The 14886-nt window shown below is 37.1% G+C and overlaps 3 protein-coding genes across 3 annotated transcripts; all 3 read right to left on the bottom strand.

The window, feature by feature from the left end:
• Nucleotides 1–5739: 5739 nt before the first annotated feature.
• On the bottom strand, nt 5740–7017 carry LOC108838411 (uncharacterized). The gene has a single exon (XM_018611353.1). It carries the CDS (start codon nt 7015–7017, stop codon nt 5740–5742), a length of 1278 nt encoding a protein of 425 aa, XP_018466855.1.
• Nucleotides 7018–7609: 592 nt separating this feature from the next.
• On the bottom strand, nt 7610–8671 carry LOC108838399 (glutathione S-transferase T3-like). Its single transcript, XM_018611347.1, has 2 exons — nt 7869–8671; nt 7610–7676 (listed from the first exon to the last, which is right to left on the bottom strand). The coding sequence occupies exons 1-2, from the start codon at nt 8669–8671 to the stop codon at nt 7610–7612; spliced, it is 870 nt and encodes a 289-aa protein (XP_018466849.1).
• Nucleotides 8672–9188: 517 nt separating this feature from the next.
• Nucleotides 9189–10325, bottom strand: LOC108838389 (uncharacterized). The gene is made up of 2 exons (XM_057004238.1): nt 10116–10325; nt 9189–9624 (listed from the first exon to the last, which is right to left on the bottom strand). The coding sequence occupies exons 1-2, from the start codon at nt 10262–10264 to the stop codon at nt 9189–9191; spliced, it is 585 nt and encodes a 194-aa protein (XP_056860218.1). The 5' UTR covers nt 10265–10325.
• Between the last annotated feature and the right edge of the window lie 4561 nt (nt 10326–14886).

Raw genomic sequence — 14886 nt, 5'->3', positions numbered from 1 at the left:
TAACGGTGTTGGAATTCATTAATTTACCGAGTAGAAGAAGTTTGGTCGACTAAACAACAACGGCAGGTTCTAATTCCAAACACTCTTGATCGAATAAGGGGTTTTGGAGAAGAAATCAATAGATGTGGGTTTAGAGTAAAGGGTTTTGGAGAAGAAACCAATAGATGTGGGTTCACTTAAACTCCGAATGATAACGGCGGATTTGGTATTAAAAGCGGTATAGAATTAAAGTGTGGAAATGTGCAACTGCGGCTCATGCGGAATTAGAATGCGGTACGGTATAACTATGGTTTCAAGTAAAAAGTGGTGCAGAATATTGTTTGATTGCTGACCATATATATTTACGGTTTTGAGTAATTATTTAATTAATAAAATAATAATAATAGAGAATATGAAAATATTTAAATAATAAATATATTATATTAGCATAATAAATATATTTAAATAAAAACATTTGATTGGTAAAAAATATTCACTGTATAAATAAATTAATATTAAGTAGTGTTAATGATGTAAGCTTATTAACTACAATTTTATATTTTATAAATCCCTATTTTGAAAATAATAATTTATAGTTTCTAATAAAATATTTTTTTTTATTTAGACGCATTTGAATTAAGTTATAAAAAAAAATCTAACAATTAATTTTTATTAGTTTGCTAATTCTTGAATCTAGCTTACTGCATTGTTTATATTTTATTTTATTTTTTTTGTTTGGAAATGACAACATTTAAAAAAAACTTATTTTTTTCTGTTAAAAGACATGAAGGTATATTTCTTTTTGGATCAAACTTAATGGCATACTTCACTTATTTTTAATAAGAATATAAATGTAATGCAGAAACTGAACAATTGTAGCTATAAATTTGTTAAAAGTAACTATGAAGTTTGTAGCAATCTCGTTGCCTTAATTTTGATTACATTATATTTTAATATCCATTCTTACAGTACATATATTGAAAATAAGTTAATATTTTAAAAATAATAATAAAAAATTGTTATCCAGTACGTTATTTTCAAAACCGCTGGGTATCAATCAACTGCTGGACAATTTTGAAGTGCGGTATGTTGGTTTGCTGAGTAAATTTTACTCTATGCATTTTTTCTTTTTCCATTTTCCATTTTCCATTTTGCAAACTGCAGTACATCTGATGAAAAAGTGTGATTGGTGCACTAAAAGCGTTTTTGTAAAAACCGCTTTGAATTCCGCGATGGCAATGTCACCATTCATTGCCTTTATCTTCATACAAAGGCTAACTTCCAAAAAAAAGTATGGTTCAAAAAGAATTGCATATAGTTTGTTAGAGAAACCGAATAATAATCCATCAACAAAGACAAGACAAAACAGAGTTCTGCCCTCTCTCTACAAGTTCCGACGAGTTTAGCTTTTCCAACCGGCGGAATGGGTTACTACAGCCACCGCCGGTCCGGCTTTTTTTTTCTCTTTCCTTTCCGCCTTGCATGTAGTAGGGATAGATCCTTGGTGATTTTCCCGTTTTTTCCGATCGGCTTTATGATTCCAGATAGTGGAGGCTCCTCATGCTCTGTCGACGCCGACTTTGACTCCGGGGAGTGGAGGTGTACTCAGCCTCACGCCGCCGGCTTTTGGTTGTCGACCTTGTCTTATGGGTGCGACTGTTTCGGTTTTGTGTTTCTTACTTCTTGATTTGGTCTCCTCTTGATGAGATCCCGAACTGTTTGGTGAAGCTCTCGTTGGAAGCAAAGTTGATGAAGTTTACTTGAAGATTGGGGTTTGCTTTAAACCCGATTTGAACAATGGAGGTGGGGATTACTTTAATCCCGTGTGTGTGGTGGCTCTGGGGATTCAGGATGAGATCTCAAGGTAGCTTGATGAAGTTCTCCGTAAAAGGAACCCAGTAGTGGAGGGAGATGGTGAGTCGGTGGTGATTCCCGGCGATGCTCCGGTGACGTGATGTGGGGAAGTAAATGGAGACGCGTGTACCTCGGGTTTGGAGGTTATAACACGTGGGTTCGTCATCTCTGGTTTGTGGCGGTGCCCTAATTTGGTTGGACTTCATGTATGGGTCCTTGTTTTAGTGATGTTTGGCTTATGGGCTGGGGTTTAGGCTTGTCTTGTTTTGCTTTGTTTTATCCCTTAGTGTTGGGCTTAGTTTAATGTTTGTAATTGGTGGGTTTTGACCCGTTAATAAAATTATAGGCTTAGTTTAATGGAGCTTTGACCCGTTAATAAAATTATAGATGAGCTTAATTGGTGAGCTTTGACCCGTTAATAAAATTATAGATGGCAAAAAAAAATCCATCAACAAAGAAAAAAGTCAAGGGAAGAATTTTCGGAAGATGCCACATGATGGAACCACACAGCTGTATTATCTGACGTGTAAGAATTGAGGGAAATTTTCTTATTGATAAAAAAAATACTCAGAAATTCAAAATAAACCAAATCGATAATCAAATAAACATATCTAGTTGGATGAAACTATTTTGTTTGTTTTTTTTAGGTAAAGAATCTCAAATTTAAGATTTCTAAAAGTATTTTATTTTATTTCTACGAGCTAATAAAATATATTTCAATATTATATTTTAAAAAATTTAACTAGATTCTGACATGTTCTTTCAAATGACTGTTATATTTTTTTCTGAAATTTTAATTTTTATATTTGTCTTTTTGTAATTATATTTGTGGTAGTTGGTGTTTAAATAAAATAGATATAGTTATATAAAGAGAATAATTAGTGGTTCATTAGATAAAAAAAACAATTGGACATATCATTTATCAATAGACCATGTTTATGTTTTAATAGAATAGATGTTTTCAGAAAAATTTATGCTATAAAATAACCAAGTACTACTGTATATAAAATCATCAATCAGTTGACTAAATTTTAAGATTCCTAAAGTTTTATATGATTTAAATTTCACACGAGATAATAATAGATATTTCAATATTACATTTGCTTTTCAAAATGAAGTCTTGATTAGACCAAGTAGTCTTGGTCTAGTGGTAAAGAGGCTCCAGCTGGAGCTTCCGTCATGGGTTTGATTCTCTTTGGCCACCCATAGACGTCTTAAATTGCAAGAAAACCCAAATTTTCATGGTCCTCATTAGTCTTTGAGCGTAGAAAGCTTTTGGAATCACACTACAGTTATCAAAAAAATGAAGTCTCGATTATTGGACAAAAGATGTACACAAATATATGGTTTATTTGATTGATCACAATACTTACCATAACCTCTCTCTAGAAAAACCTCTGAATTCTTTCTAAAAAGACCCCGCCGTGTTTTATCGTCTCCGGCCGGCAAAGTGGGTTCCCATAGCCACTGCCGGTCCGACCTTCTAGTTTTTTAATTTCCTCTGTTTAATCGATTTGGATGTTTTTAGGGAGTGGATCTTTGTGCCCTTTCCAGTTTTCTGTTCGGCTTTATGATTCCGGGAGATGAGGTTTCCGTAGCTCAATCGTCGCCGGCTTTGACTCCGGGGAGCGGAGGTGTTCTGAGCCTCACGCTGCCGGCTTTGGTTGTCGATCCTGTCCCTCTGGATGCGACTTTTAGGTCACGACGTTCTAAATTCTCGGCTTCGCTTCATCTCGATGAGATCCTGATCTGTTTGGTTTGATGCTCTAGGAGGAAGCGAGGCTGATGAAGACAACGAGATAGAGTTTGGGGTTATCTTAATCCCGTGTTTGGACGGCTTGGTGGTTCCGGATGAGATCTCGAAGGTGATTGATGAAGCTCTCCGTGATGGGGCTCAGCCATGGATGGTGGCTGTGATAGGTCTGATAATTTCCGATGACGCACCGCATGCTTTCTCCGAAGGTGGGGAAAGGAAGAAGATTAGGACGACACATTTTCCTCGCAGTTGAGGATTACAACACATGTCCGTCGAGCTGGGAGGTTGGGGCGATGTCCCGTTTGGGCCTGTAAGACTAGGGTTTTAGTTATTGGGCTTTGTCGCCTTATTTGAATCAAAGTTTGAATGAGACTGTTGGGCTTTGTTGTAATAGTTTATGGTTTGGGTCTTATTGGGCCTTGCTTATTAATAAAATTCCAGATGGCAAAAAAAAATGTACACAAATGTATTGGCCTGATAAAAAGTGAAGAGATGAAGATCGTTAATGTTTTTTAAAAAAAAAGAAGATTGTAAGAAGAGAGAGAAAAGCTAGATCTCCGGCGTTCGGCCGGCGCGTGAGCGTCCATGCCGACGCCGGAGTCCTTTTCCGTTTTCTTGTTTTGTTCCTCGTGGCTCTCTCTTCATCTTACTGTCAACGGAGGCCTTGTCCGAGCTCTGGTTGCGTCTCCATCTCTGTCGGTGGTTCGGGATTGGAGTGACGACGCGTCCGCTTGAGGGTTTCCGTGGAGAGGGAGTGGTCAGCTTCGTCGAGTGGTGTGTTCTCCGGGTGGTGGAGGCTTCATCAGATCCACAAACGCCGGTTCAAGCTTCCGGGAAGAAGGTCTCCCTCAGATCTTTCTTCGCCGGCTTTTGTTTCTCGGAGTGCGGAGGCTACTAAAGATCCGCGCTTCCGCTTAGTAACCCGTGATTTTTGGGTTTAATTCTCTAGTTCTGGTGTGGTTTTAGTCCGGTGAGTTGTGCGGTAAAGACGGGGATGGGTCACTCCGGTAGATGAGAGATCTCCGGCTAGATGACGATTCCGTTGAAAGGCATAGGCTTTCTTGGACCGCGTGTCGAGGGTTTCAAGTATTACAAAGCCGCTAGAGTTAGTGAGGTTCGACTGATCTAACCGGCGTGACGACAGTGCGGTGAAGAGCGGTGATGTTTTCGGGTGGAGGCGTCGGTGAGTTCCGAGCTCCGACGAACGGGTATTGTGAAGGTGGTTGCTCCGGCGGCGGTGAAACTGAAACGGTCGAGTGGAGGAGATGAATACGCGTGTCGCGTTTTGGTGCAGAGCTCCCCACGTGGTGAGCCACCTCCTCGACGGGCTTTCTGTGCTGGGCCGTTCGGATTTCAAGTTTGGACCGCAGGCCCGGTTTTAGTTTATCTTTGAGTTTGTATGCATGTGGGTTTGTAGGCCGCTTCTTGATGTAATCGGGCTTCGGCCGTTTCATTGGGTTTGGCCCATTTTATAATTAAAAACACTTTGAGGGGAAAAAAAAGAAAAAAAAGAAGAGGAAATGTCGAAAAAGCCCAATTCAAGAAGTGTGATTCAACACGTGACCACTATGTTGACGCCTTTGCAAAACGAACACAACTCCGACAGTCACCTGTGTAGTACGTACAAAAGATTTGATTCTCTTCCTACAGTGTAGCCTGTAATGAAGGAGTAAGGAGCACAGGTGGCTAGTCTATAATTAGTTGAGTTTGTCTTGGAAAATGGCGTTTTCTATATTCAAACAGAAAAAAGGCAGAAAAAAAGAAGAAGGATAAAAAGTAATTAGGATTTAGGAGTAGAGATTTAAGTAACCTAAAACGATATGCCTAAGAACATGTGCAATGGTGGATTTGCACATGGAATCCTTAGGAATTGTTTAATCATTTTTTTTTTTAGAATAGTTAAGGAGTTGAGTGAAATTAGAGCATCTGCAATGGTAGATTTGCACATAGAATCTTTAGTAATTGTTTAATCATTTTTTTTTTTTAGAATAGTTAAGGAGTTGAGTGAAATTAGTGTGTACAATGGTGATATCCAATTAGGAATCCTTAAAAATAAAAAATTAATATTTTTTCAAATTTGAAAATTATTTTTTATTTATTGCATTATAAAAATTAAAAAACAATAATAAAAGTCATAGATACATAAATTATTAATCATCATGACCAAATTTGTTCCAAATATGCTTAACTAAATCTTTTTTCAATTGTTCATGTATATGCGCATCCCGAAGCTCTTTCTGGTTCTGATCGGAAAACATGTTATTGAGATTTGTTGGCATGTCGGTTTCGGTTTCCACCTCTGAACTCCTTGTCACGCTTCCATCTTCAAATTCCGAGATGTCGATACGCCCGTAGCCATTGCGTTCATTTTCGACTAGCATATTGTGTAATATGATACATGCTCGCATAATCTTCCCAATCTTTTTTTTGTCCCATGTAAGAGCCGGGTTTTTTACAATCGCAAATCGAGCTTGCAAAACGCCAAATGCCCGCTCGACATCTTTTCGGGCTGATTCTTGTCTTTTAGCAAATAACCGCGTTTTGTCACATTGAGGCCGTGTGATAGATTGAATAAATGTTGACCATCTTGGATATATACCGTCAGTGAGGTAGTAAGCGAACTTATACTTGTGTCCGTTGACCACGTACTCTAACCTTGGAGCTCGACCTTCTATAATGTCATCAAAAACAGGAGACCGATCAAGGACATTAAGATCGTTTAAGGTACCTGGAGGACCAAAAAAGGCGTGCCATATCCAAAGATCTTGTGAAGCTACAGCCTCTAAGACAATTGTCGGTTTGTTTGATCCCCGGGCGTACTGTCCTTTCCAAGAGGTTGGGCAATTTTTCCACTCCCAATGCATACAGTCAATGCTCCCAACCATCCTAGGAAACCCGCGTTTCTCTCCAATATCGAGTAGTCGTTGAAGATCCTCTGCTGTGGGTCTTCGTAGATACTCATCTTCAAATAAATGTATTACTCCGTGAGTGAAATGATGTAAACATGAAAGTGCCGTCGTCTCACCTAGTCGGAGATATTCGTCAACCGCGTCAGCCGCAGAACCATAAGCAAGCATACGAAGGGCTGCCGTACATTTTTGTAGTGCAGAAAGACCAAACCTCCCGGTAGCATCTCTTCTTTGTTGAAAGAATGAGACGTTCTCTGAGAGGGCATACACAATACGCATGAATAATCCCTTGTTCATACGGAAACGGCGTCTGAATAAATGTTCCTCATAAGTCGGATGTTCGGAGAAGTAGTCATTCCACAAACGATTGTGTCCAGCTTCACGGTTTCGTTCTATATAAGCACGTTTCTTTTGCTTCTTGGTTTGGGCCTCGATAATGTTGTCGATTGTATCGTCACAGATATCGTCGAAAATCTCGTCCAATCTTTCATCCAATCCATCCTCTGAAGATGATGACATTTTGCCTGAGAAAGATTTATACATACATTTTTTAAATAATTTATACATACATATTTATAAATTTATACAAACATATTTTTATAAATTTATACATACATATTTTAATAAATTTATACATACATATTTTAATAAATTTATACATACATATTTGTAAGTACGTTTGTTTCTTTACGGATTTATAAGAATATGTAATACAAGATAGAAGAAGTAATCTAAGCTATCAATTTGTATGTATACAAGGAGAAGAAGGAGAAGAAGTGTTTCTTTACAGATTTCAATTTGTGTATTATAGAAGAAGAGTATGTATTACTTTGAGTCATAAAAGAAGGAGAAGAAGTGATGCAAGCAATACAGAAAATGCAAGCAAGGATAAAACAAGGAGAAGAAGTGATAATGTCAAACCGTTTTACAAGCCGTGGGATAAATACACTTCTTAGTAGCAAAATATTACAAGCATTCAAACTTATCATACAAAGTTTTGATAATGAGAAAACAAGGAGAAGGAGATAGTACTTATAATACACAAACTGAAAAACATTAACCCCGTGACTTCTTCACATGGGCTACAAAAAAGGACCACCCGTGGCTGCTTTCACCCCCGTGACTTCTTCTCCTCTTCTCCCGTGACTTCTTCTCCTCTTCTCCCGTGACATCTTGACCTGAAACAAAACACATTACACAACAGTTAGTATGCAACTACGCAAGCAAACTGAGCTAAGGATGCAACTACGCAAGCAACTACACAACAATTAGTATGCAACTACGCAAGCAACTAACAAACTACTATGCAACTACGCAAGCAAACTGAGCTAAGGAACTACTTCACGCAACCTCAAACAACACATCATAACATTTCAGATAGTAGTTTCGACACTAGCTTCTCCTGGATCTCAGAGAGTGGCTCTTTCTTCGCAAGCAAGCGTTCAAGGACTTTATTCCTAGACACTTTTTCCTTCAGTTCTAAAACGCCTTGTAGCTTTGACAACTCCACTTCTCTAGGATTCTTCTTCTTCAAACTGGCAGCTTTGGCAGCCTTTATACCGATAGGTCTAGCCTCAGGTTCTCTATCAACCTCCAAAATTTGTTTCCGCTTTTCCTTTCCACCCTCCTTAGGCACATAGTTGGATGACCATTTCTGGTCATACCTCAGCTCCCTCCAGCAGTGATCCATGACGAACTTGTTGTTGTACTTGACGAAGAATAGGTCTAAGGCGGCTTTCATTACATCATCATCGTTTTGGCCACTTCTCTGCACCCTCAGAGCCGCATCATAACATCCAGTAAACCTGCCAACTTGCTCGTTGATCCTAGACCACCTATGCTTGCAAGAAGGTGTCTCTCGCGGCATTTTCCCAACGAGGTGAGGGTTTGCGTTGTAGTAGTCTACAATACGCCTCCAGAAAGCACCAGCTTTCTGGTCATTGCCGACGATAGGGTCCTTGCTCGTGTTAAGCCAAGCACCAATTAGGATCTTATCCTCTATGGGAGAAAATTTCCTCCTCTCCTTATTAACACTAGACTCTTCAGGGACTTCAGGGACTGGGCTAGGAGACTCATCAGGAAGTTCGGACCCGAACCAAAAGGGTTCGGGTGAATCAAGGTCTACAGGAAGTTGGCTACGTAGAAGGTTTGAAAAACCAGAGGAGCTAGCCATGGTTACTCTGTGTTACTCTACTAGTTACACAGAGCCTTAAGTTTAATAGGAAGTAAACTAAGCAATTAAAGCCATCAAATCTAAGCAGTTAGGAAGATAGGAAGTAAACTACATGCATTTATCGTATAACTACTAAACTAAAACATTAAAACCAATCAAATCAGAACATATAAAGCAATTCAGTAGCATTTATTCACCCAAACCAGAAAATTATAATACTAATTTATTCAGAACATATAAAGCAATTCAGTAGCAAGTGTTAAATTTATTCATCCATTTAATTTTGAGAACATACACCAATACAAACGTACCTTATTAGTTAAGGAAGTCAAGTGTTAAAACACTCCCGTTTGAACCCTTTGAAGCTACTCCTGCAAACACATAACATAAAAAAGTCAATTGATTAGGCACACCATTAGCTTAACTCGCATTATCAATCATGAAAAATAGATAACTTACCACGCAGAACCAAGAAGACCAATCCTATTAAAACTAATAGGCACACCATTAGCTTAACTCATGAATTCTCCCTTCCTAGCTCACCTACACTCTTCTCTAGCAGTAGCTGCTTCTCCTCACTCTTCTCACCTTCTTCCTTAAGCCGCCTTAGCAGTGACTGAAACTCCCTCATCTCCTCCATGATCGCAACATCCCACCACTTCCAGATGTGACAGTCTCCATCATCCGCATTGACGCAGCTGAAGTACCTTCGGCATGCATCTTTGCCAGTGTAGGCGGTTGCTATAACCGGCTCCGCCCCACAGTAGCAAATCGTCGGGATTCCATCATCGGCCTCAGGTTGAGGTTGGTACTGAACCGCCTCTGGCATATGGAAGCTACTCTGACCTTCATCCGCGTACAGCTGAGCTTCAGCTTCGAGAAGTGACGTTATGTCTAAGTCCTCTGATGATGAGGACGGCTGGCTATAGCTATATTGTCCCATTCTAGTTAACCTGCAACAAAGAATACACAGAGCATTAATCTAAATCCTGAGAAAAAGACAAATAACCTGCAACAAAGACAAATAATATACATATAGAAAAAGACTGAGACTTTGTCAAAACCTTAACAACAAAAATATGGAACCATCATTGCATTTGAATCGGTAATAAAATTGAGACCCAAAGCGTTAATCTAAATCCTCTGTAAATACTAGGGGATTGAGAAACCTAAATCGAATGAAAAAGCCAAAAGATTTTGATTTTCAAACCGTAAATCAAAGGGAACAAACAAGAAGAACCCTAATCGTAAATCAAATGGAACAAACAACAAGAACCCTAATCGAAAAGTTCTTCGAACAAACTAAGGTTTTCAAATCCATTGAATAAACAAAACCAAACCCTAGATTGAGAGGAAAACAAACAAGAAGAACCGTAATTACAACCGTAAACAACATGCAAACTAATCTACATCGATTAATCTACAAGAACCGCCTTCTTTTTACCTTGACGATCCGAGAGAGATGAATCGCAGAATCGCCGTCGAGAGAGGAGAGGAATTTTTTTTTCTTTGCTTCGGTCGAAATGACCAAATCACTTTACCCCATACGAAACACAAAACCGGCCCGGTCCACTCACAATCGGACACGTGCATTTTTCCCGAGTCCGTAAACCACAAGGATCGAGTCCGTAAACCACCTAATTAAGGACCAATCCTTAACTATGCTAAACTTTATACTATTATTTAAATTAAACCATGGGGACCATTAGCCGTTACGGATTCGGGGTGATCCCCCGTTGCACATGGTCTAAACGACATTCCAGTTTATTAGTGTAAGGTAAATGAGTAGGCTGCTAAAAAGACTGAAAATCTATTAAAAACAAACATTTTGAATATAAGCATATATCTAAAATAAATCTTGATTTAACTAAAATAGATATTATTTTTAAGAATCAAAAAGAACCAAACAGTGTACGCATTTAACATAGATTGCCACGTGTACAGGAGAAGTGCCTCATATAACTAACTACACATATACGAGGCGAGTAGTTCTGGTTTAAACTTCCAATTTAAACGACTAAACTTTTAAATACGCAGCCGCAACCCTTTCCCAGAACAATAACCATACAACCAATTAAAACAATAATTAGATTTTAACTCATGCATCCGGGAGTGCCTTTTCATTTTGTAATAAATATTTTAATAACATTAGTGATGTTAAATAATTGTACAATTCAGAATATTAGTATGGATTATTTGTTACTCAATAAAATAGGTGCATACAAATAACATAAAACGAATTATTTTATACATTGGTGTATGTTTTTTTCAAAAAGTACATTAGTGTATGTTACATAATTGGATTACTATAAATGGATTATGGATGCAAATCAAATATTTAAGTTAGTCGATCGAACATGTGGAATAAAAAATACAGATTAGATACTAGTTAGTATTTTCACGGTCACTATTTGGAGGAGAAACCTACCCATACAACCTAATTGTTGAAATAACAATTATCATTCATTGTTGAATATTGGTTTCTGGTTGCTTTTCCAAACGTAAAGTTGTATTACTTATGACCTCATGAATATGAATCATTAAACGTAAAGTTGTATGTTAACCGTCAGTTTCTTCAGTAACTTAAAAATACAAGAAGATTCCGTTTTTTCTTCTTTGTTACGTTTATGCTAAGACAGGGAGGTCCATGGAAAAGAAACTTACACGGTCCTGAGCGGTGCAGCTATGTGGCTTTGCGGGACTTTAATATCTTCTTTGCTTGGTGGAGAGTGGATTGAGTACGATGTTTAGTAAGAAACTTGATTTCATAGTTAGAACTAACCAAACCAAACGCTTACCCCGAAAAGCAAGCCATAAATCTCGATTTACCGGGAGAAGACTTCTTGTTTGGAAAATACAAACAAACACCACTCTTGCATCTTATGTTTGCAGATGTCTCGAGAGTCTACTTACACCGTCATGTCTTCAGGACATTCACTGGTACAAACTGACTCTTCCTCACCACTTGGTAATCCTAATGGCAGCATTCTTTGACGTCCAATCAACGCAACTATCAAAGAAGTTGAGAGGAAAACAATTTGTTTATAAACCCAAAGCATTTTTCAAGAAGGAAAAGAGTATCGCCCCTTGAAACAAAGAAATGAAACTGTGAAAGAACCCAGATAAGAAACAAAACCTGTCTTGAAACAAACAGATGAAGTTGGTTTTGTCCCAACGTCATGATTAATTGGACATATCTCAACATCGCGAATCAAACCAACAAACGAAGCCATCCTATAATCATACATTCTTAAAACTGTTAGACTTTCCTCATAAAGACATAAATCGATGTTATAGCGAAACCTCAGATTCGATTAGAGGTTTCTAAGACCTCGTGGGCAGTGGGATGGTTGCCGCTACCTTACTCGACCAGAGGCATCCCTCAATTCCAATCTGATACCATGTCCTTCGTGAAGTAAACATGTCTTTGTTGCCACAACATCATATCACACATAAAAGAAATTTTTTTTTTATAACATCAAAAGAATTTATTATTTCTATTTTAATAGATAAGATGTCTAAGAATGAGCTTAAAACTAAAACAATATCTAATAATATACCAGTTAAACTATAAGGCCTCTTAATTTACTTATTTTATCTTTTGAACAAATTCAACCTTAAAAATGTTTTGTTTTACTCTAGTTGTTAAGCATAAATAAAACATGATAGGGTCATTTTACCCCCAATACCCCCACTAACACGTAGAAAGGTCTCTTTGCTATGAAACTCCAGCCTCGTTATTGTATGATAGCACGAACAGAACAGTTGCAAGAATGTATCCACGAAACACACAAAACCATAATTATCTCAAAATAGATAGTAGTTGTGTAACAAGGCACACAAAACATATAGTTAATGAACTTCACTACATCAATCAAGATGTTCAGGTTTAACGGTAGTTAACAAGAGGTTGGTGTGCACGTTTATCACCAACGCTCGTGCACGTTGCAATACTACGTGTTTGCTACCTTGAACCTCGCGTTCGTTGCAAAATTATGTTTGCGTTAATTGACAAACGCAAACTATAACTATACATATAAAGAGTTATTTTATAAACGCAAACGCTAAATTTGGATATTTTTCTTAACATAGTGAGTGGGGTTGTGGATAATTGTAGGCGAAACGAATGTAGCTCAGTGAGGGTTTTTGTTGAGATCTTTTAGAGTTGTGTTCGTTTGTGAGAGATCATGTTGCGTTCGTAGTTCTTGAGTTAAATTTCGTTACCCATTTGTTGATACTTTTCAGGATGTGTCTGTCTTCGACTTCGCTCTCTGATTGGATACATCCCAATGGGTATGAAATATTTATGTTCATCACGCCTAATTTGTGTACCATGTCCGTGTGCGTCCCAAAACGTAAATATTGCATGTGTTAGTTACTCAAACATAGAATTATAGGTTAGGTAAATGTCATTTGGTTATTTTATTAGCTATTGAATACCTTAATTAAATAGGATTGGTGAAGACTGAAGAACTCAGGATAAAGAATAAAAAATTGTGTCTTTTACACAAAGAAAAAAAAAGGAATAAAAAATTGTGTGCATGACTGCATGGCAAACATACATGTATATGGGAGATAATATAAAAATTCCACGTGGTAATCATTTAACTTTTATTATGAATATCCATGCATGTGGGAGATCGTTACAAAAAAAAAGAGAGAGAGTTAGACTCTCTTTCTCTAGAAAAGTCGCTTTCCTCAGATTTTTGTTGCTCCACTCCCCTCTCTTATAAGAACTAATGATATTTTTTGTCACTGAAAGATTTTATTAAAAACTTAAACAAAAGCTAACACAAATATAAATCAAGACAAATTTAAACATGGGACAAAGTATATAATTTGTTGTTTTAGCGTGATATATCAACATTTCACATATGGTGACATTCCTGTTTAAAGCAATTCTTTTTCCATATACAGGATAATAAACTTATATAATATTCCAGTTTATTAGTTTGTTGTCAGGAAAAAAAGCCTATATATATTCAAGATGAAAAATAAAATGAAAGAAAAGAAAAGAAAAGAAGAGAGAGTAAAAGAAAGTGGAGTAAACGTAGAGGCACGCGCCTTTGTCTGCTCTGTAATTTAAGCAAATTGTACAATACATCAAACGAAATAAAAATTCACGTGAGGAGGAGAAACTGATACTCGAAACCAGTATATCATAATAATCACTTAACTAATAGTTATATACTTACTATTTGATAAAATAAAGCATTTGACAAAATGTGAGGAGGAGAAAAGAAACTCTATAATCCCAATTCTTAAACGGAAATAAAAGTGTTAATCCCCTTTTTATCCCAAATGTTTTGGAAGAGAGCGTGAAAAGTTATAATGTTTGGTTGTTACCGAATCAAATGATAATGATGTCGATCTCGACGATCCCCACACAACTTTTGCTTCGAATACAGCAATTCTCTCTCTCCCTGTCGTTATCACCATATGGTCTTCCATTTTTCATCCGATAAAGACAAATTAAAGATACACCATGCAATAAATTATATCAGGAGAGAGGTATTTATTTCCTAAAATGCCCTGAAGCTTTGTAACTGAGAAAATAAAATTATAAAAAACTTAAATTTAAATTGCTAGTTATTTTTCATTCAAACGAAAAGAGCAGTATCATTAACAATTATTTAAATATGAGAGATTGATATATAAATTATAAACTGATATCATATGTGATTTACAATCTTGTTTGTCAACAATTTATATTATTAGCATAAAGAACATAAAATTATTTTACAAAAAAAAGAGATAAACCGTGTAACCCAAGAGGAAGTGTGAGGATGGAGGCTAATAGACATCTGCTATTTGATCATAGAAAATCATCAGATGATTAGACTAAAAAATATGGACATAACGCGCAGAAACTTGTGATTTAATAACAGTTTTGTATGTTGGCTGTTTATTTAAAAGGGTGAAATAGTATTTTGAACACTCACACTCACACTCACGTGTCAAACGGGAGAGCTCTCGCAGGTCGCTTTTTTCAGATTCTTTTTTGTTCCCCCGCCTCTCACGATGCATTTAAGACTGACTAGTCGTCATGATCATTACATATTTTTGAATTAACCTAAACAATGATAACAATATATATACGACTGCATGGTTTTAATTTATTTTTTTGCACCATCATTTCTTAACAGCTACTCCCTATCGAATTTCTTTTCTTTCTCTGATTTTCAAACTAACAAAATTAAATCAAACGTGGTAAT

This window comes from Raphanus sativus, chromosome 2 (assembly GCF_000801105.2).
Source record: "Raphanus sativus cultivar WK10039 chromosome 2, ASM80110v3, whole genome shotgun sequence".
Classification (NCBI taxonomy): Eukaryota; Viridiplantae; Streptophyta; class Magnoliopsida; order Brassicales; family Brassicaceae; genus Raphanus; species Raphanus sativus.
This window is presented reverse-complemented; position numbering and strand designations above follow the sequence as displayed.